General features: G+C 40.4%; 1 protein-coding gene across 1 annotated transcript; it reads left to right on the top strand.

Annotated features, from left to right (window-relative positions):
• The first annotated feature begins 10,689 nt into the window (after positions 1-10,689).
• On the top strand, positions 10,690-21,143 carry LOC149312588 (uncharacterized). The gene is made up of 5 exons (XM_089526919.1): positions 10,690-10,800; positions 16,174-16,329; positions 18,628-18,865; positions 19,459-19,538; positions 21,004-21,143. Exons 1-5 carry the CDS (start codon positions 10,719-10,721, stop codon positions 21,141-21,143), a joined length of 696 nt encoding a protein of 231 aa, XP_089383045.1. The 5' UTR covers positions 10,690-10,718.

The raw sequence follows: 21,143 nt of genomic DNA, 5'->3' as shown, positions 1-21,143 counted from the left end.
GTAGAACCCCAAGAGGCCCTATGTGCCTTAATCTAGTACTGATTTTGTTATTTTCAGATATGCCAATTTTTAAAAAAGCAGTATATGAACTGAGTTATATACAACTTTTTATTCCATTTTAATTTTGTATCTTGTCCTTCTCTCCTAAGAGATCCAAATTATGTTACATGGGACTCCCCTAGTTTGTTCTCAGAACAACTTGAAGTGGAGAGCAACAAGATAGGAGATGTAGCTAATGAGTCAGGGGATATATAAGACAATAATGGAAATCAAGGGAAATATGCACTACTTCTAAGGAGAACCTGACTAAAGCCCAACAGCTCTTCAGCAGCATAAAGACTGGAGACTGTAGCAAAGAGCAGAACTGGGGTGAGATTTGGTGGAGCAGCAGATAGGAGAAGCTTGGCCAGATTCATGGAATGGAGATTGTGGTAGACACTGCTGACTGGAGGAGGAGGAGGAGGAGGAGGAGGAGGCAGAAGTGGCGGTTGAGGCATAGGTAAACTGGATGAAGGCTAGATTTCAGGTGGTGTAGGTCAGGGGACTCTTTCACATGGGAGGCAAGTGTAATTAAAACGTGATTAAATCATTGTAATAATGCAATTGGTAGAAAGATTATCACACTCCTATATGCTTCTCCCACTTGTGTCCCGTGCGTAAACTGTAATGGACATGTTATTGGGTAGTAACAGGCGTTTCCATTATTATCCTATGATGCATCCATTACAGTTTATGCATGGGCCACGAACGGGAGAATCATGTGAAGGTATGATAATTTCCCCCCCAATTGAGCTATTTCCACGATTTAATCATGTTTTAATTATGCTTGCATCCCATGTGAAAGAGTTTACGCACAGGACACAAACAGGAGAAGCGTGTGGGGGTGTGATAATCTTCTCCCCAGTCATGCGATTACCACAATTTAACCACGTTTTAATTATTCTTGCCGCCTCTGTGTGAAAGAGCCCAGGGAAAAATATGATCAAAATTTGACAAAGACCCTTCATTGACCCAGCAGATAATTGATCACCAATTAGCAGACATTAATCCTCGTTTGCATTAGCCTCCCAGGCTGAGACCAGCCATCAACACAGAACAATACACATGCAAATCACTCCTGCATTCCCAGGCTCACACAGTATATATACACCCAATTTTTCCAGGCAAAGCATTCTCTGAAGATGCCAGCCACAGATGCTGGAGAAACGTCAGAAAGAAACTCTGCTAGAACATGGCCACATAGCCCGAAAACCCCACAAAAAAACCTTCATTGTGCCTACTGTGAAGCAGTGAAGTTGGCCAAAAGAACTTATTATGTGTCTTCTATTTGCCATTCAGAGTTTTTCTGAATGGTGAAGAGCCTCTTGGGGTCAGGCTCAGTGAGACCAAGTTTAGAACCCTTGTTGGCTTGCTGTGGTGAATTTGCCAGGCACTTTGAGCAGAAAATTGCTCATTTTCTTCAGAACTTATTGCAGAGTTTAGGGAGGTATCCATTTCCCCAATCTGGTCAATTTTCTTCTGATTGGTTTTACAGTACATGTTGCAGCCTGAGGGTGTTGACAAGACACTTGAACTGGTGCTCTCACCATTTGTAGTCTTGACCCTTGCCCATCTTGGTTGTTACGATCTAGAAGTTGACTCGTTGGGTGGATCTGGGAGAGGTGCCTGCTGCCTTGAAGGAGGCTGTAGTGTGCCCTTTTCTGACAAGGACCTCCCTGGACCGAGAGGTATGAAAGTACAATTGACCTATTATTAATATCTCATATTTGGGCAAGATGCTTGAATGTGGCCAGAAAGCTTCAGAGAGATTCTTAGATGAAACAGATTATCTGGACTCATTTCAGTGTAATTTCAGGCCAGGGTTCTGTACTGAGACAGCTTAAGTTGCTCTGACTAGGGGAAAGACAGGAGGAGTACTATCATGTTGATCTTCCTAGAACTCTCAGTGGCTTATGATACCTTTGGTCTTGGTTCTTATTGGATCAGCTCTGGTTGATGGAAGTAGGAGGCACTGTGTTACAATGGTTCTGTTCCTGTCTGCAAGGTCTGTTCCAGAGAGTGACATTCGGGGAGGGAGGGCTGTTCAGTTTCATGGCTGTTCTGCTGTGGAGTATCACAGGGTTCTATGCTATCTCACATGCTTTTCAACATCTATATGAAGCAACAGGGGAAGGTCATTAGGAATTTTGGGGTTGGGTGCCATCAGTATGCTGATGATGCTCAGTTCATCTCCTGAGTTGGCTTGGACTGTGAAGGTGCTGGAGCAGTGCCTGAATGCTGTAATGGCTTGGATGAGGGCCAATAAACTGAAACTGAATCCCAATAAGACAGAGGGTCTCTGGATTGTTAGTTCTGGGGACCAAGAATTAAGAAGGTTACCTGCACCAGATGGGATTGCACTGCACCTGAAGGAGCAGATACTGTGCATCCTTGCTATCCACAGGGGATCCATTCTGGATCTCCCCACAGAAATTAAAAAATCTGGGACCTTGTCCCATTCTTCTCAATAGGCACACACTCCTGTTTACACCGCTGAGTGGGCACATGCCTATTGAGAAAGCCACAGCTTGCTATCCATGGAAGCTCAAACCATGGATGGCAAGCTTGCACTTGGCACGGGTCAACTGTACAAAGTCTGGGAGTATTTCTAGATCCATCCTCATTACTGGAGCCCAGATAGTCTTGGTGGCTTGAAATGTTTGGGGCCAGATTCAGCTAGTCTGCTAGTTATGGTCATTCCTAGACAGAGATAACTTAGCCACAGTAGTCCATACACTGGTACCTTCCACGTTGGACTACTGCATACACTCTATGTGGGGCTGCTCTTGAAGATGACTCAGGAACTGCAGGTATTGCAAATGCAGCAGATACACTGCTCACTAAAACTCCATACAGACACCACATAACACCAGTTCTAAAGCAATTACACGGCCTGCCAATAAGCTTCATGTCTGAACTCAAGTGCTGTGATGCTGATGATAACATTTAAAATTCTAAATGGAATGGGACTGTAATAGGAACCCCGGTGGCACAGTGGTTAAATGCCTATACTGCATCCACTCACTCAAAACCATAAGTTTGTGAGTTCAATACCAGCAAAAGGGCTCAAGCTTGACTCAGGCTTGCATCCTTCTGAGGTCGCTAAAATGAATACCCAGATTGTTGGGGGCAATTAGCTTACAGTTGTAAACTACTTAGACACTGTTAATTCAGTATGAAGTGATATATATATATATATATATATATATATCTCAAGCTGTTTGTTTGTTTGTAATACTTGAGGGATGGCATCTATCAGAGATCTATCAGACAGGTCTATCAGAGAGGTCCTCTTCTGTGTCCCACCAGTAGGAGAAATACATTGTGGGAAGACATGAGAGAATGCCTTCCCTGCAGTGGCTCTCCCGTTGTGGAATTTCCTCCCTCTGGAAGCTCAGTTGGCATCAATGTTTGGGATCATTTTAGCACCAAGCCAAAACCTGGCTTTGGGCATAACTGATTTTACCTAGGTTGCACATGTCCTATAGTGGTGGTTCTTCTGTGCCTTCAAATCATTTCCATTTTATAGGAACCCTAAAGTGAAGGTATCATGGGGTTTTCTTGGCAAGATTTGTTGAGAGGGAGTTTGCCTTTGCCTTCCTCGGAGGCTGAGAAAGTGTGACTTGCTCACGGTTACCTGGGGGTTTCCATGGCTGAGAGGAGATTAGAACCCTTGTCTCCAGAGTTGTAGTCCAACACTCAAACCACTACACCACACTGGCACTGTCATATGGTTACATTATTCAAACTTCTCTTTATCCAGTTTTCAATCGTATGATTTTTAATTGCTAATCGATTTCACATGTTTTTAATCTTTTGAAATTATTATTTATTGTTTTACATTTATTTTATTGCAAGTTGCCCTGAAATCTTTAGATATAGGGTAAATATAAATATTGTAATATGAATAAATAGAGGCAGGAGAACACAAGGAATGAAAGTAGATTGGAAGGTTGTGGGGGAGCCTGGAAGAATCTGGATTTTACTTATTTTTTCATGCCTCAGAAAACCATTTTGCTGTTTTAACCAGCAAGGTGCATGGCAGCTTTGAGGGAGTGATGTCCTGAGCCAGAAGAAGGCCTGGTAACTGGTATGTCTTGCTAAGACAATGTATGGATTGCATATGCCACAATATGAGAGTCATTTCAAAACCAATAGTCAAAATTTCCAGTATTCAGCCCAGCTATTGACATTAACTGGAAGAGAAACACTCTGACCTTTAAGGTATTTGCTGGCAGACCTGTGCCTATGTGAGAGGAATAATAAAACTATTGGGTAGTGGTTATACATCCTTTATCTTGGCTCTGAGAAGGTCAAGCATGCTAAGTGTTGAGGGCTGACTAATTTTAAAGTCTATTTTCTTAAACTGTGCTTTAAGACATAAAGAAACCCGAGGGGGGATTCTGCCTGTTGCTCTTAGGAGATAAAAAACAGCTAGAATCAAATCCTTTCTAAGACAACAGGAAGAAAAATCCTATATTTTGATTATACTAAAAATATACGATATGGAACTACTACTGATGTAACAACAGTATAGCTGCTATATTGTTACATAAGTAGAAAAGGCTCCGTATCCTATACTTGCTCACTCTGGAAATGAAAAAAATGAGCCCTCCTTATCTTGACATCCTCAACATTGGTTTGAAACATTTTGGGCCATTTTTGACAACTTATTTGGGACTAGACACCATCTATACATTATGTTACACAGGATGTCTTTTAAATTACCACACAATATAAATTTTATATCTTTGGACCACATTTCCCCCTTTAGATCCATGTCTTTGGACATCATGTCCCAAATTTTGGGCCTACCTTATCATGTACTATTTTACAGGCTGTTACCCATGCTGCTCCATATAAATTCTGGTATAAATGATAGCCCTTAATGACCCCTAGATGAACTCTAACAGCCTGTCCACCATTGCCAGCAAGGCATGAGGACATGTACACACACCCCTGAGGGGCACCCACATCATCATATCTAGGGAGTCGCATAAGAGGATTATCATATGACCAGGAAGAGCAAATGTTTGCCTTGCCTGAGGCTCTTGCCCCCTCCCAGGGTCTGTTGTCCGAGCAGCTTAAGACCACTAAGACAATCAGACAGGGACATCCAGGTGAATAGAAAGTAATTAAACACCTTTGTTCTCACCATCAAGCACCTTTGCCAGAAGCAAGATTTTGCCTATAAATATCATCAGATTTGCTTGTTCACGGGGCCAGTCTGGACTTCAGGGGGAAGCTCTGTCCCCTTGAACCCTGACCTGGCTCCTGACTCTTGACTCCTGGCCAGTCATTCCATGGCTGAGCCTCATGCCATCAGCATCATATTCCATTTGGATTCCTGGAGGGAGTCTACATTCTGGTACGTATCACCCCAGTGATGCCTAAAATCCTATTCCATGCTAACCTCTGCTTTTCCTGAGCCTTATATGTGTGTGTGTATGCTAGTGAATCGTATGTGTTTTTCCCCTTATAAATAAATTGGTTATTAATTCTAGAAGTCTGTCTCAGCTCCATTTATTGGAATCCCCTGGTCTACTCTGTATACACAACGGGAGACGATTCTGTAAGGGCCGTCGTAGCAGGCCCTCCTCTTGCAATATTTGAGCTAATAACAATAATAATAAAATTCTCCTAAACGGACCCTTGGCTACAATGCTCCTGTTCTGTCTCTAGTTTCAGGAGTCGTTTATACACTTTTTAAATTACTCTTTTATCCCCCTTTTTGTTGATGCATTTTGTTTTCAGGAGTGATGGTACTGACTATGAATACAGATAATAACTCTTTAAACTGGAGGACTACACTCAACACTTTTCCCTACTTGCTTTTTGCAGTGTGTGTGTGTGTGTGTGTGAGTTTTTAGTACAGGAAAAGTATCTCTTTCAGATTTGTGTAAATTGTTCTCCATTGTCATAGAATCTCAGCAGTGAAAGGGTCCACAAGGGTCTCCTAGTCCATCTGCCTGCCATGCAGGAGTACAAGCTAAAGCACTCCTGGAAGATGTCCATCCAACCTCTCTTTAAAGATGTCCAACAAGGAAAGTTCCCACCCCACAAGGCAGTCTGTTCTACAGCTGAACAGCTGTTACAGTAAATATGTTCTTCCTAATGTTTAGGTGGAATCCCTTTTCTTGTCATTTGAACCCACTGCTTCTTGTTCTAGTTTCCGGAGCAGCAGAAAACAAGCTCACTCCATCTTCTAAATGACATCCCTTCAGATACTGCCCTAAAGAGTGCCAGAACATCACATATAGAAAAACAAGATAAAAAAGACACCCATCACCAAATACTCAACTATCCCAACTCAGGGAAAACCTGTTTTCAGTCACACAGAAACTAGTTTTACAAGACTTTCTGGAAGGAAGCTGTTTTCCTTCAACACCAAATGTCAGTCCTCTCAGAATCAAAGGCTACACTACGCTATCCCATAGAATTTGTGCCCAACCTTTCAAAACTTCATATTTTCCAAACCGCAGTTCAATGATTTCAACCGATTAAATATTCTTACAGCCATCTGCTCACCACACACTACCATTTCCATCTGACTTTCCCATGAGGTACCTGTGTGAAAGGAGAAAATATCATTCTTAAAGCAAGAGTAACACGGAGCTGAAGATGTCTTAAATATTAACACCTTTTTGTTTGGCACTAGCTGGAGTGTATCTGCTTTTGCTCAGATCCATACCTAATGTTTCAGAAGAGGTACATCCCCCCGCCCCCACACACTGTTTTCTTACTGCTTCACTTTCTTTTACCTTAGGGATCCTAAAACAAAAACTCACAGAAATCTTCAAGTTTTCCTGCCTGTTTTAAATCTCAAGAATATCAGTAGCAGTGCCTTGGCCCTTTCCTGTTTTCTTTCCTGACAAATATTAGCAACAGTGCCTCAGTGCCACATCCCTGTTTTCTAGCTAAATTGTATTTAGCATTGTATCCGGTACACAAAATAAATGCATGGGACATTATTTTCCTCTGCTTCGTTTTAATCTCAGAAATACTACACAGTTATGACACTATTATTCCACTTTAACTAGAAGAATAGAATAGAATCATAGATTCTACCATAGAACTACCATGGCAACATCAACCTAGGGTTTGTCATTTGGTGAGGCACAAAAGTTCTTGGTCTGAGAATAATCCCCTCTCTAAACTGCAAATCCCAGGATACCATAACAAGAGTTAAAGTGAAATAGTAGCACTATAATTGTGTAGTGTGAATGAGTCCCCTGTCTTTATTTTTCTGCCCTGTTTTTGAGCTACAAGAATCTTAGCAGCATTGCTATAGCCCCCTCCTCGTTTTCTCCTTTCAAAGAACCTTAGCATCAGTTCATTAGAGAACCTTCTTCTGGTTTCCAGCCCTTTAAAAATCATTTCCCAAAACCTCATGGTTTTGGTTTCCTTCTTGGAATTTTGACCTGAATCTGGCCACAACAACTTGAGCAACAACCAAAATGACATGTTCAGATTTTGAAACATCTACCTATGAGTTATTTTTTTTGCTTCTTCCTTCTCTAGAATGTTGACTTTTTGGCATGGAAATCAGCACTGCAACCTGGACAACAACCAAAAACACTTTGTTGGATTTTGAGATGTCTGCTCCTCTTCTTTCTTTCTTTCTTTCTTTCATTCTTTTGTTTTGTGTTGTTATAGTGAGCCCCTCACTTGAAACTTGACGCTACAACTTGGATGACAACCAAAAATACTCTGTGAAATTTTAAGATGTCTACTATGACATCCCAATGAATTATGGCTGCCACAGACATGCATATATTGGCCTAAATCTTATTGCTAGTCTCAACTAAAGTGGTGCCATTGAATCAACTGGATTTAGCTATGGAGTTTATCACACGAAGGAGATCAGGAGTTTATCCCATGAATATCCTGTAAAAATCACATAATTACACGAAATAATTTCACACAACGTCGCACAAAACCCACCATTAAAGTCGTCACAAAGAAGCATTAAGGCACATATTTTTACTTCAGAGACAATGCATTTCCGATATCACTTTATTTGCACAATTGCATGTGATAATCATTTGCGCAATTGCTCGCCATTTTCGCTTTATTTGCGGGATGCTTTAAATGTGCTTTAATATATCTTTAATGCTGAAATTAGTCCAAGTGTGATAAACTCCTATATGTTGAGCAATTAATTGAATGGTTCTATCCTAGTCAGGAATTAAGGATTCCAGTCTTTTTTGTCTTTTATATTTTGTAGTGAGTCTGGGAGAAAAAAAGGAAAATAAAACTGTTTCATTTTTATAGTGCCAAGAGACTCTTGGATGTTGTTCTTTTGTGTGTGTGTGTGGGGGTGTGTGTGTGTGTGTCATAACCAGTTTAAATCTACAGAGGTCTTTCTATCAGCAATATGTCTTATTTCCTATACCTGGTATTTTATTTATATTCTACTTTTTTCTTGAATGGGACTCAAAGCAGCTTACAATGTAGATTAAAACAATGCAGGTAAAACAATATGTACAAGAGTTTAAAAACTGAGTACACTGAGGATACATTTTTTTTAAAAAATGGAACAATTGGTGCCATCAGCATCACCTGGAAAGGAAGGTTACAGTGTTAACAGTAAGCACTGGGGGTGGGGGTAATAAAGGCTTACGTCCTTGTACAAATAATATAAAGATCACACCCACCCACCCATATAAGTACGTTTACATTTTTAAAATTATTTTTTTAATTACTGTTTTTGTGGCGATGTGCTTTTAAGACAACTCTGATTTACGATGAGTCTATCAATGAGTTTTCCTGGCAATATTTATTCAGAGGTTGATCATTGCCTTCTGAGAGAGAGTGACTTGTCCAAGATCACCAAGCCCAAGAGGGCTTCTGTTACCAAGCAGGGATTTAAACCCTGGTCTCAAGTATCATTGTCCAACACTTAAACCACAACACCATGCTGGCTCAATTTTATGTTTTCACATTACTTTTAAGGGCTAAAAATGATTTATGGAGTGTTTGAAGAGGATTTTTTAAAAGGCATTTTTCTTTCCTTCTTTTAAATGGACATTATTAATTAAACCTCTTGCTTTTGTGAGTTTTGCAGGGAGTACAATACAAATTGCCTTTTAAAAGTACTGTAAGGTGCGGTACAGACCGCCCAAAAAGCGTTGTACCAGCAGGTATTAGGCTTAGGGAGCACGCACCATGTACACACTCCCTAACTCTAGTATGTGCCGGCGGCGGCATAATGATGGCGCCCTGTGTACATGGGCACCGCTATTATGACATCACAGCCGCGTCATGTCCAAATGGCGCGGCGGGTGCGTGACATGTTCATGCTGCCCCAAGCCACTTATGGCAGGGTACAGATGGCAGAAAAGGGGAGGTCCATAGCTGCCCCTTTTTTTTGCTGAGTTGGAGGCAGGGCAGCCTCACCGGCAGCCCCTGCGGCTCCAACCCGGTGCTTTTCCAGGCCACGGAGAAGTGGCAAAAGGCTTCATGCCCCAGGACACCCTGACAGCCTCTTGACTCTTTTCTCTCTGGTGCTGTTCCCACAGCCATTTTGTGGCTGTGGGAACAAGGCACGAGCCAGAAGGAGCTCCATTTCGGAGCTCCTTCTCACACCGCAGTTAGGCCATCATAAGCTGCCTGGGGCGGCAAAAATATGTCATGCCCGCGCCATGCCGTTTGGATGTGGCATGGCCATGACATCATAATGGGGGTGCCCGTGTACACAGGACGCCACCATTATGCCACCACCGGCACGTACTAGGGTTAGGGAGTGTGTACACGATGTGCGCTCCCTAACCCTAATACCAGCTCTTTCTCTTCTGGCTGCGGCTGTCGAGGTGTCCTGGGGTATGAAGCCCCAAGGACACGCCTTTTCCAGGCCATGGGCATGCATAGTGGCTAATTCAGATGGCTGATGTATTGTCCTAGCAAAATAGGCGCAATACAGACCGTCCAAAAACGGCGGTCTGCAGGCCTCATTTTAACTTGCAGCTGCCAAACATCGTACGGTTGCTGCACAGTCCGGAACCCTAGTATCGCCACCACCACACCCCTTTTGGCCTGTTTGTCTCGGGCCATAGTTACGAATGTTCTAAACTCCTGTAACACGAAGTATGTTTTCAGCTGCAATATAAGAATATAAGTTGTGGATGTTTCACAACAGATGTCACTGAATTCCAAATTGCAAAAATACAGCTAATTCTAACTACATAAACTACCTACTATGTTTTGCAGGCAAGGCTGAATATTAAATGAGAATTTATTTCTGAGTAGACATGCATCACTCTATTATTATTATTACAATATAGGTTGACTGGAATATTTTTCTGAAAGAATGAATACTGTAAGGAATATTTTAAAAAATGTTTCATCCCAGGTCCTATAAAACATTTTTATTTACATTCCTGTCAGCCCATTGAGAGGTTAGCATAACTATTCCTTATACCTTAAGGCCTGTTTTGTTGCATTGTAGTTCAACACACCTTGCAACCCTGCACTGGGTATGCACGGCTGGATTATCTTGTTTTCCTTGTTTCAGAGCCCCATTTCTTGTTTGCAGCAATAAGGCCCTCCCTTCTCCCCCTCCCCCCAAAAGAAGAAAACATGTGGCCCATGTAACTGTCCTTTCAGTTCGCAAATTAAGTAGACCTGGTCACTATACACAGAAGGCAGGATATCCACTGAGCCGTTGGCACTTTCACATCATGAAGCCGAGTTTGTTCTTGTGTTTGGTTGGCAGTTTAGGATTAGGATGGTCTGTTCCATTGGAAAACCTTGAAAAATTCAGTAAGTATCACTTTTTCTTACTTTGGCTGGAATGTGCTGGCAGTTGTTTGAAACTATACACACTAATGCACTTGGGCTTTAGTGACTGGTGTGTAGCAATCTAATCCAAAGAACCAAGAACATAAACCTTATAGAATCTTAGAGACAGAAACTAACATTCAATTTCATCTCAGACATGATTGTTACTTATGAGTTATGTTATCTGTGGAGAGGGTTTATTGGACAAAAATACTATTTCTAGATCAAAAATTACTGTCTATACTAGTCTTTTACAACCTGCTCCCCTCCAAATCTTTGTACTACAATGCCATCGTGCAAATCATTGGCCTTACTCAATGGGGCAGATGGGAGTTTTAGTCCAAAACATCACGAAGTGACCATGCTGGATAAACCATTTCAATCCAGTTTTAGGTCTGTTCATGGGACAGAGAAAGCTTTGGTTGCCTAGGTGGATGACCTGCACCAGTTGCTAGACATGGGGAGTGTGTCCTTGTTGGTTCTGCCATATCTCTTGGCAGCTTTTGGAACCATCACCCATAGTTATCCTTCTAGGGTGATGTTGCTGGGACTTGGGGACACTGTTTTACAGAGGCTTCATTCCTTCCTGGAGTGGCAAACCCAGAAGGTAGTACTGGGGGACTCCTGCTGACTCCCTAGCCATTTGCCTGTAGAATAACAAATATAACAAATAATTCCAGAAAATTTCATTGCCTATGTCTAAGAAACAAATGGAGCTTTGAAAGCTAGAATGAATGATGACTGAACAATAACAAATGGTCAGAGAGCCTCATGATATGAATAACAAGCTAGAAAGAAAATCTGTATGTTAATGCAAGAATGGAAAAAGCATATTTTTTGTAAAATGTATTCAGATATATAAATAGATCACAGTTGATATGTTTCAGACAGCATTGCTTGGGAAAATAAGTTATATTTTACCTGTCATGATTGTGAGAACTACATCTTAGCTGCTGGAATGCCAACAACAATCATTCAGTGATTCTTCCCCTGTTTTTTTTTTTGGCAAAACTGTTTCTGAAGAATTGGAAGAGAAACATGTCAAAGCACTCTTGTCTGAAAAAGAGAGGCATTATATATGCCTGCCTAAGGTGAGGGGAAACATATTATCAGGCCTACTAGACAGTTCTTAGAGTTTTATAACTTGTTTGCTGGCACTGAAAAACATCACTGAATAGAGTTACGCTTTCTCTGAAGATGCCAGCCACAGATACTGGCAAAACATCAGGAATAAACTCTTCCAAAACATGGCCACATAGCCTGAAAACCCCACAAAAAAACTAGAGTTATGCTTAGTTATGGGGAAAAGGATAGATTTTCAGGTTCTGGACTCTTTTTGTCATAAGGAGACATTCAAAATTTGGTTTGGGTTGGATTCTTTTTGTCTACATCGAGAGTATGATTGTCTCCTTTTTGTCTCCTGGTTCCTATACTTCTGCAAACTATTGATTAATGTCACATTGCCCTATAAATTGAAGACCTCCATGCTTTAGAACTTTCTTTCTGGGAAAATGCTACACGTGCTCATTTCTATCCATCTTTAACTCTTAAAGAACTATCCATTTCAGCAGAATTTCCTGTGGGTTATTGTGACATCTCCCACAGAAGGGCAGCCTATGCATTTCAGGCCATTTTAATTGTTGGTTTAATTTGTTCCCTTGATTTTATAATTTTGGCAATACTGTGAGCACTATGCAATTGTATAAATCAGATGGAGTATACTTTTTGGAAAAATGAACAAGAGGATAAATTATTAATATACCAATCAGTGTGATGAACTAGATCCATAAACTGACTGTACCCACTTCTTCATCCATAACTGGATCCTCAAGGCTGCGTGTTGTTTCCAGAATTCAAAGTGAGGGCACCTGGGTGGTTGAAGAATAGAAGAGATGGTTAGCAAATTGCTTAATGTGAGGATACTGTCATTATATAATTTAGATACTAGGTAGTATTGATTTAATTTTATGAAGATAGCTAGCTGCCTGACTAGCATGTTCTCTAAGGACTCTTCTACACAGGCCCTGTTCTTGCAGTAGGTACACAAGTAATAATAAAATGGGAACATGTCGCTTTCCAGGCAGGCATCACCATAACTCTTTCAATTGTGTGACTGGGATGTTGCCCCCATTGTGTTCTCTTCCTGACCTGTCCCTTAATTTTTCCTTATGTCCTACCTAGAATGCCTTTAAGATTTTCCCCAGTTCCCCTCCCTTTTTTCCATACTGTTCAGGAGCTTTGCCGTCACAATTTAGGTATTTAAAGGTTTAAAAAAGAGAGGAAATAAATAGGAAAAAATAAAGAATGGTAATCAGGGTGCTTTGGAATAGCGAGGGGGAAGAGAGGACACTGACATCATGTGATGGACAATCGCACAACTGGTCCAGGGGCGACATTTCGCACCTGGGGACTTGTGTGATTGCCAGGTCATTCATAGATTTCCTTCATGAATGAAAAGGAATGGGTCAGGAATAGGGTAACTGTGGACTGGAAGCAGCATTGTGTAATGAGCTGATTCCTTCCCAGTAAAATCACTGTTTAAAAGCTTCATGTAGTCTTTCACAGTACTTAACCATTTGTTCTCCTACCACCTCTTCCTTGCTGGCTGCTGGTCATGTAATCCGGACTGGAGGAGAGGATACTTGTGGGAACACTGGAGAGAAAGATTTGGGAAACAGGCAATGGTTAACCCTTTGATTGGAATTTCTCATCTACAAATACCCTGCATCCCAGTTTCTGAATACTGTTGACCGTCCAGATGTGAAATATTTCTTTCCAAAGGCAATGTATTTTACCAAAACTATATACAATATGGTTAAGAAAATTGCCTTCTGGAATAGAACAAGTGAGCCAACTTTTGTAAGCAGTTTAAATGGCAAGAGTTGAGTACAGACAAAGACACAAGGCAAAGAAAAAGCAGAACACTTGGAAAGACTGGCTATCCTTCAACACAGCTTTCTTTTTATAACATGAAATTAATGTTTATGTGTTTGTTTTTTCTTTCTCATTGATTGGTTGTTGACAGAATTAAGAAGTTTCTTAAAAAGTCAAAATTAGAACACTATTTTAAATAAAGCACTAAGGGCCCTAGAGGTTAATAGCTATATCTCACATGCCAAACAAAATGTTGGATATTTGACTGATATTATGTATGCTTTATATACTCATGATCAGCACCATGTTCCCTTTCACACCTAATTGAAGTAGTTATTATCCCTTATACTGTACGATGTTCATACAAAAATCACGTTTAGACCAACTTGGGGCCTAATGCAGACACATGTAACCAAGGAGTTTATTGCATGCATGTTTAAACCAACTGCACCCTAATGGAATGGAGCTGGGACACAGGATGCAGGCGGGAATTATCACACATAATTTGCTGCCGATTCCACTGCCCAAGTACAGCCCGACTGCATCCTGGCTCTGAGGCGCACTTCGAGGCCGCTTTTCAAAGCCGGGACCTTTCTGACTTTGAAAAGTGGCTTCCAAAGCACGCCTGGCAGCCAGGATGCAGCCGGGCTGTACCCAGCTGGCAGAATTGGTGGCAAATTACATGTGATAATTCCTACCTGCATCCCGCTTCCTGGCTGCATCTCGTTAGGGTGCAGTCAGGTTAAATGTGTGTGCGATAAACATAGTGGCTGCATCTGCACTGCAGAACCAATCCATTTTGACATCACTTTAACTGTCATGGCTTAATGCTATGGAATCTTGGGGATTGTAGTTTGTTGTTGCATCAGAGCTCTCAGGCAGAGAAGGCTAAATTTCTTACAAAACTACTGTTCCCAGAATTCCATCGCACTGAACGATGGCAGTTAAGGTGGTATCAAACTGGATTCTTTCCATAGTGTGGATGCAGCCAGTGACTGCTCCTTAAATTAAGATATCAGACCTGAGAAGGGAAAATTTAAAGGGATCTGGTGGTGCAGTGGTTAAATGCCTGTACTGCAGCCACTCACTCAAAATCGTAAGGTTGTGAGTTCAATACCAGTGAAAGGGCTCAAGCTTGACTCAGACTTGCATCCTTCTGAGGTCGCTAAAACTGAGTATTCAGCTTGTTGGGGGCAATTAGCTTACAGTTGTAAACCGCTTAGACACTGCTAGTTCAGTATGAAGTGGTATATAAATGAAGCTGTTTGTTGTGCCCATTGCCACCACAGAGTTCCAAACATGTATGTGAAAGTGAATACTGGAAGCTTTCAAGGAAGGGTGTCGGGTGGAGTGCACTTGGACAGGAAAAGTGGTAGCCATGGAATGTTTAAGAACTCTTCACCTCCTGCCCCTTTCTGGCCACTTTCTGAATTTTCTTTTTCTTTAATAAAAAAGGATATAGAGTATTTATTTATGTCTGAATGCAGTTACATTAAAACTGGCAGAATAGATTGATATTTAATGTCATTGATGTTTGTCTCTGCTGGCTCTGGGATTTGGGGGAATTTAGGCTCAGCTCTCACTGTGCAGGCAGCAAGGAGGTATGCTTGTGCAGTGCCCAACATACTCTGACTGGCCCATATAGAACAGAATAGAACTTGTCAATGTTACTTTTGGGGGGTATGTAATTGCCCAAATCTTCCAACCAATGTGATACACAGCCCTTGAATCCTCTGTAAACTGTTGATATTCCTTGGCAGGTAAAACATTGAGGAAAAGACCAGCTGACAGTAGGAAGTGTGAAAGCATATTGGCCCAGTGCAACTTTACTGAAGGAATCCAGCTTCCTTGAGTATTTAGAACTGTTTTGTCACATGTGTGTATATTGGTCAGTCTCTCATCATTTTTAGGCTAGCAGCTGAACATGTGAACTGGTTCTGCTTTTCTGCCTTTTACCAGGAAGAAAATGAGCGTTTCAGATACCTTATAAAATTTCAAATGGTTCATTGTAGTGGTTAATTCACACATGAAAGCCACCCCTTGATCATAAAATAGCAAATATATATTCGCCTTTGTCGTCTCACTGGGATTGTGTAGCACAGTTAGACATGCGAGGTAAAATTTGACATATGTGACACTGTATGGCAGGACCCAGCAAGATTTCATGCAACAGAGGTAATCAGTCTGAACACTGTAAACTTGGATTTTCAAGCGTGATACAATGGGAAATTCACAATAATTCTTCTCCTGCTATGGAGATATAGGGAAACTCCAGTGGACAGTCTTTTCGATGTTCTTTGCATTGGCCTCAGTGATGTGTCAGTTTCAAACCTGAGGTTATTATTAAAGAAGAGATTTCAAAAGCTGCACTTTGCTAAACAACCTTCATTACTTTGCTAGGCTTTTTAGGAAATATGAGACATCATATGATTGCTAAGCCCAAATATATACCCTGACGTTCCTCTTTAATTCTTTTTTCAGACCTGGATTTCTTTCCTAACAACAGCATGCTTTTGACAAGCTACATGAGTACCTACTTTATTGTTAACGTTCCAAAGTGTGTTTCCTTCAAAAAGTTTTCTCCAGTCAAAGTCAGAATAGCAGTGGCCCAGGTTCCTGACTCAACTACTTTACCAGGTATGGGGCATGCATATATATGTACATATGTAACTTGGTGGGCTATAAAAGGATTCGAATCCCAACTAGGCCATGGAAACCTATAGGGTGACCTTGAGCAAGTCACACTCTCTCAGTGAAAAGGCAAAAAACTCTTCGAACAAATCTTGCCAAGAAAATTCTGTGTTAGGGTCTCCCTAAGATGGAAACAACTTGAAAGCACACAACAACAACAACAACAACAACAACAACGTGATAAAAGATTCCAAGAAATCTTTTAAGGCTAATCAAAATTGTTTCACTTTATTGTGTTAAACCTAAATTATGTGAAAGTCTCTCCAGAGTTTCTTCATTCCAAATACTTTAACATTTTTTCCCCAAAATTCAACTCTGGCCAGAATTCAATAGTAACTTAAATATGTGTGGAATTTACCAACACCTCCCTTATAAGTACTGTATTCATTGGTAGCATTTCTAACACCAATACATATGCCTTCCAGTTATCCATGATACTCATCATTTTAGTAATACATAGACAGCTGTAACTGTTACGATTTCTCTTAATTTCCACCCTGTTTTAATAGGTAAGGGGACATGGTGGCTCAAGTGTTTAAGACGCTGACTCTGTCGATTGCAATATCAGCAGGTTGGCAGTTCAAAGCAGTTTGAGCTTCCATCACTAGTCCCAGTTTCTGCCACCGTAGCAATTCAAAACCATGCAAATGCAAGGAGATAAATAGATACCACTTTGGTGGGAAGATAAACAGTGTTCTATGCAATCATACTGGCCACATGATCACAGAGTAGTCTCTGACAACACTGGCTCTTCAGCTTAGTAACAGATATGAGCACCAACCCCTACGGTCGGATGTGACTTGACAACCTTGTCAATGGTGAATACCTTTATCTTTTTTACTTTCTAAAGGGTAAACACAATTGCCTATATTTAAGGCTAGGGAAACTTTTAAATCCTCTTTCTTCTTGATTTACACAAAGCTGTCAAGATGGGCATTTTAGTACTGAATGCCTGAAAGACAAGGAATAAATCTATTGATATATTTGTTTAGGTGTTCATCTTAAATAATTTTTATATCTCAAGTAAAAACCAGGATTTTAAAACTGCTATCCAGTGTAAAAAAGAAGATCATGATGAGAAAATAGCAAAGTCACCAGCATATGGGACTTGGACTGGAAATGCTTTCCTTATCTTCCATCCATCAGTCTGGCAACAGGATTTTGTAGACAAGCAAAACTTGTTGGTCAAGGACTCAAGATAAAATCACTATTTACCATTTTTGCTTCACTCAATCTCCACCTCATTGTTTCTTCAGGCCTTCCAGGAATGTTTCCTTTTGCTCTAAAATGGCTAACAGAATAAGAGCATTTTGATAATTTTGCAGAGGTTCCCTCCTAGTAGAGAATTAAGAGACTGAACAGTGGTATCACTAAGGGCAGTGGCATCACTAGGATTGGCATCACCCAGTGTCCTCCTCCCATATCACACCATACAGAGTCCTAAGTAATGTTTTTATACCAATGTTACTCATAAATTCTAATTCTCGTATATTACTGAATGTAACTGCAATAGTTGTGACATAAACAGCAAGCAAAATTAAAATCATAATTTGCGTTAGAATATCATATGCGCAGCCTAAATGTATTTACATGTACATAGTTTCATTTGGTTAAAATGAAAATTTCACAGTACAGACTAGAACCAGCCAGCAGGAACCCTCTTTAACGGAAATTCTACTTTGTATAGTAGTTAGCATTCTGAGCAATCTAGTACCTATCTCTGTTTGCTGCCTTGATGGTTCTTTTCTTTCCTTTTTAAATAAAGGTTCTTGAAATGACTTTATCTGGCACTGCTTTGTGGATCAGGAAGTTTGGATTTCCATATCATTGCACTTCTAGCCTATTTGAGTTTTTGTATAAGAGTCAATACAAATGTGTACAGATAGCACATGGTATTATCATAGCTTGTTCCACCTTAGCCTTGAGAGGAAAGACGTTCCCAGATTCACCATGGAATAATCCATGGTGGTGTGGCTGTTTTTCTTAACAAAACAAAACAAAACCATCCCAAATATAAGAGAGATAGACAGGCTGAAATGTCATGATGGAGACTAAACTAAAAGCCCTTCTTCAAGACGTGTTAGCTTTCTGTGGCCATAAACATTATTCTTGACAGCATATTAAAAAAAATCTAGCACCTCTCTTCTGATAGATAAACCAGAGCTGTACTTGAAGACTAATACTGCCTTTTGTTTTCTTTTAAAAAACAACAACACTTATTTATTTATTTATTTATTTATGAAGGTGTGACAGATACAGAAGACATTGCAAATATCCGCAAAACACCTCAGGCCAATACATATTTTGCTGATGAATTTAAGAGTGTCTCCTGTAGAGTAAGCAGGGATCTTCTGGTAGTGGATATGGATGACAGCCAATATGAGATGATCACAGTTTTAGGCTACCAGGTGGGAGCAGAATTTTGCCGTCAAACTAAAGGCCCCTTCTGCAACCAAGCCCTAAAGCCATCCACATATTACAGGTAAGTACAGAATCCAGTTGAGATGTGTGCCAAGGCCTTAGGGCCCATAATAAATCCCTTTGCCAAGGCAATGTTTCCTCCATGCTGTTCTGCATCTATTTTGCCCATAATGGAAATAGGTGGCAGTCTTTGGAGAATAGAGTTGTTAAAAGGACTACCTATTGTTGATTTTGGACAAAGTTACTCTTTTAGATTCTGAGAGTTTTAATCCAAAAACATCATTTTCACAAACTGTTTCTGTTGCTCCTTGAAGGAGAGGTGTGTGACTATGCAGACAGGGAGGCAAAAGTAACTGAGCCATCATTACAAAAGGTTACAAAAGCTCCAGAGAGTTTTCCAGGCATTTAAAAAGGCAACTGTCCCTCCAAAGGAGCACTGAAGTTTTGTACAGCTTTTGGGTCAGAATTTTGGATTTCAAACATGTTTAACTGAAGCCTATTTTAGGAACTGAAGAAACAGGGGTGAGCGTTGTGAGTGACCAACATGTTAAAGCATACCCTAAAGATTATAGCAGAGCTGTGTATAGTACTATTTTCATACTTGCTTTTAAAGTGTATATAATTTCCCCCCTCACCTTTCCATCCTATCTCAAGGGTGAATTTCTTTTTTCTGGATGACAAGGCTACAATAAGAGCTCATACAGATTGGTCAACAGCAATACAGACTAGAAATGGTGAGTTTCATACTAGATTAAGAAATCATAACATAGAATTTTACAGAGTGTTTTATAAATTTTGTTGTACTGGTTGTACTAGTTGTATCGTCTAGTGTATTGTATTTCTATTTCTATATATTTCATTTTATTTTCAAATTCTATATAACTTTTGTATAGAGTTTTATATAGAGTTCTACTTAGTTTTGTGGTACTCTGAGACGGCCCATGGGCTAATCAATAAATATTGATATTAAGAAATCGTAACACAAAAATAATATTAATCAGATAAAAGATAATTGCTTGATTTTATGAAATAAAGATTAATATACCATGTTCATTGATGTCACAGGAGGCTGTCCCTTCTAACATCACCTAGGTCTGCCTTCTGTGACATCACAAAGGAACACCCAAGGTCTCAGATTTTGACCTAAAATCTCAGGGATTAGGATAATCCTGCCTGATCTGACAACCCTAACATACACACTGACCTTGATTTCTTCCTACCACTGTGTCTGATCTTTTATTTTAGGATATTATTCCTGATCTTGTTATGTAAGGTATACACTCATTGCTATTCGAGACAGGTTATTTACCTTATTATAAACCCTGTCATACCTGACACCTAGTACCTAGTAACATACCTAGTAAGATAGGGTCCTGTTCATTCAGCTGATACGGTACTGTCTACAGTGACTGGCAATGGCTCTTAGGAGTTAGAAAAATGATTCCTTCCTGCACTTGGAAATGTTACTTCCCAACTCTAACCATGGAACAGTTAGTAGAAATTCCTTTAAGTGGCATAAAAGCTGGGTCTATTTTTTATGAACATTAGTTTACTTTTCCTTAATTTTAAATACTTAATACTTGGCTGTATTAATACTTAATACAGAGGCTGGATGGCCATCTGTCAGGTATGGTTTGATGGAGATTTCTTGCATGGCAAGGGGCTGGACTAGATGGCCCTTGTGGTCTCTTCCAACTCTATTATTCTATGATTCTATGATTCTTGGTTCATGTTTGTGAATGTGTGTGTCAGTAAGTGCTGCATTATGAGGCATTAGCATTATATATGTTGATATAACTCCAGGTTGTGCCAATGCTTGTGCGTGTGTGTATGTATGTTTACACATACTGGCATAAAGAGGTATGCACTTGTAAGCAGTCCTGCATCCACTCACAATTTAACTGGAAAGCCCAAAAGCCTGCCTGCGGCATGGTCATAGTTGTACCCCTGACAGCTTGGAACATCCACCAGAATAGCCCATTGTGCCCACCAGAATATCACCCAGAACAGTTGCATAAATATGCCTCTAGAGCTATACACTCTGCCTGCCTTGAACAGGATCTCAGCTGAAGCTATCTTGTTTGGTTATTACACAGCATGGTTTTATCACCTCATCAGGACTATAAAATATGTTTTGTTCATTTGCAAACCTGCCATTTCTTGCTTTTATTCTTATAGTGATTTTTGTTTGCATTTCAGTGACAAATCATGAATCCGCTGACGTGATGTTTGGGGGGCGAGCTGGAGGAATGATAGTAATCACCATTCTGGTTTCAGTTGGTGGGGGTGTCCTAGTGATTGCCTTAATCGTAGCAGTAGCTCTTTCAAATAAGAAATAG

Source organism: Sceloporus occidentalis, unplaced genomic scaffold (genome assembly GCF_023333645.1).
Source record: "Sceloporus occidentalis isolate IW3139 unplaced genomic scaffold, rSceOcc1.0.p SCAF_5, whole genome shotgun sequence".
NCBI classification, from domain to species: Eukaryota; Metazoa; Chordata; class Lepidosauria; order Squamata; family Phrynosomatidae; genus Sceloporus; species Sceloporus occidentalis.
Note: the sequence above shows the minus strand (reverse complement) of the source record. Positions and strands in the feature narration are given on the sequence as shown.

Coding starts and splice junctions, on each gene's coding strand:
- LOC149312588 (XM_089526919.1), top strand. CDS start 10,719: ATGAAGCCGAGTTTGTTCTTGTGTTTGGTTGGCAGTTTAGGATTAGGA. Junction 10,801..16,173: donor GGAAAACCTTGAAAAATTCA/GTAAGTATCACT, acceptor TTCTTTTTTCAG/ACCTGGATTTCTTTCCTAAC. Junction 16,330..18,627: donor TGACTCAACTACTTTACCAG/GTATGGGGCATG, acceptor TTATTTATGAAG/GTGTGACAGATACAGAAGAC.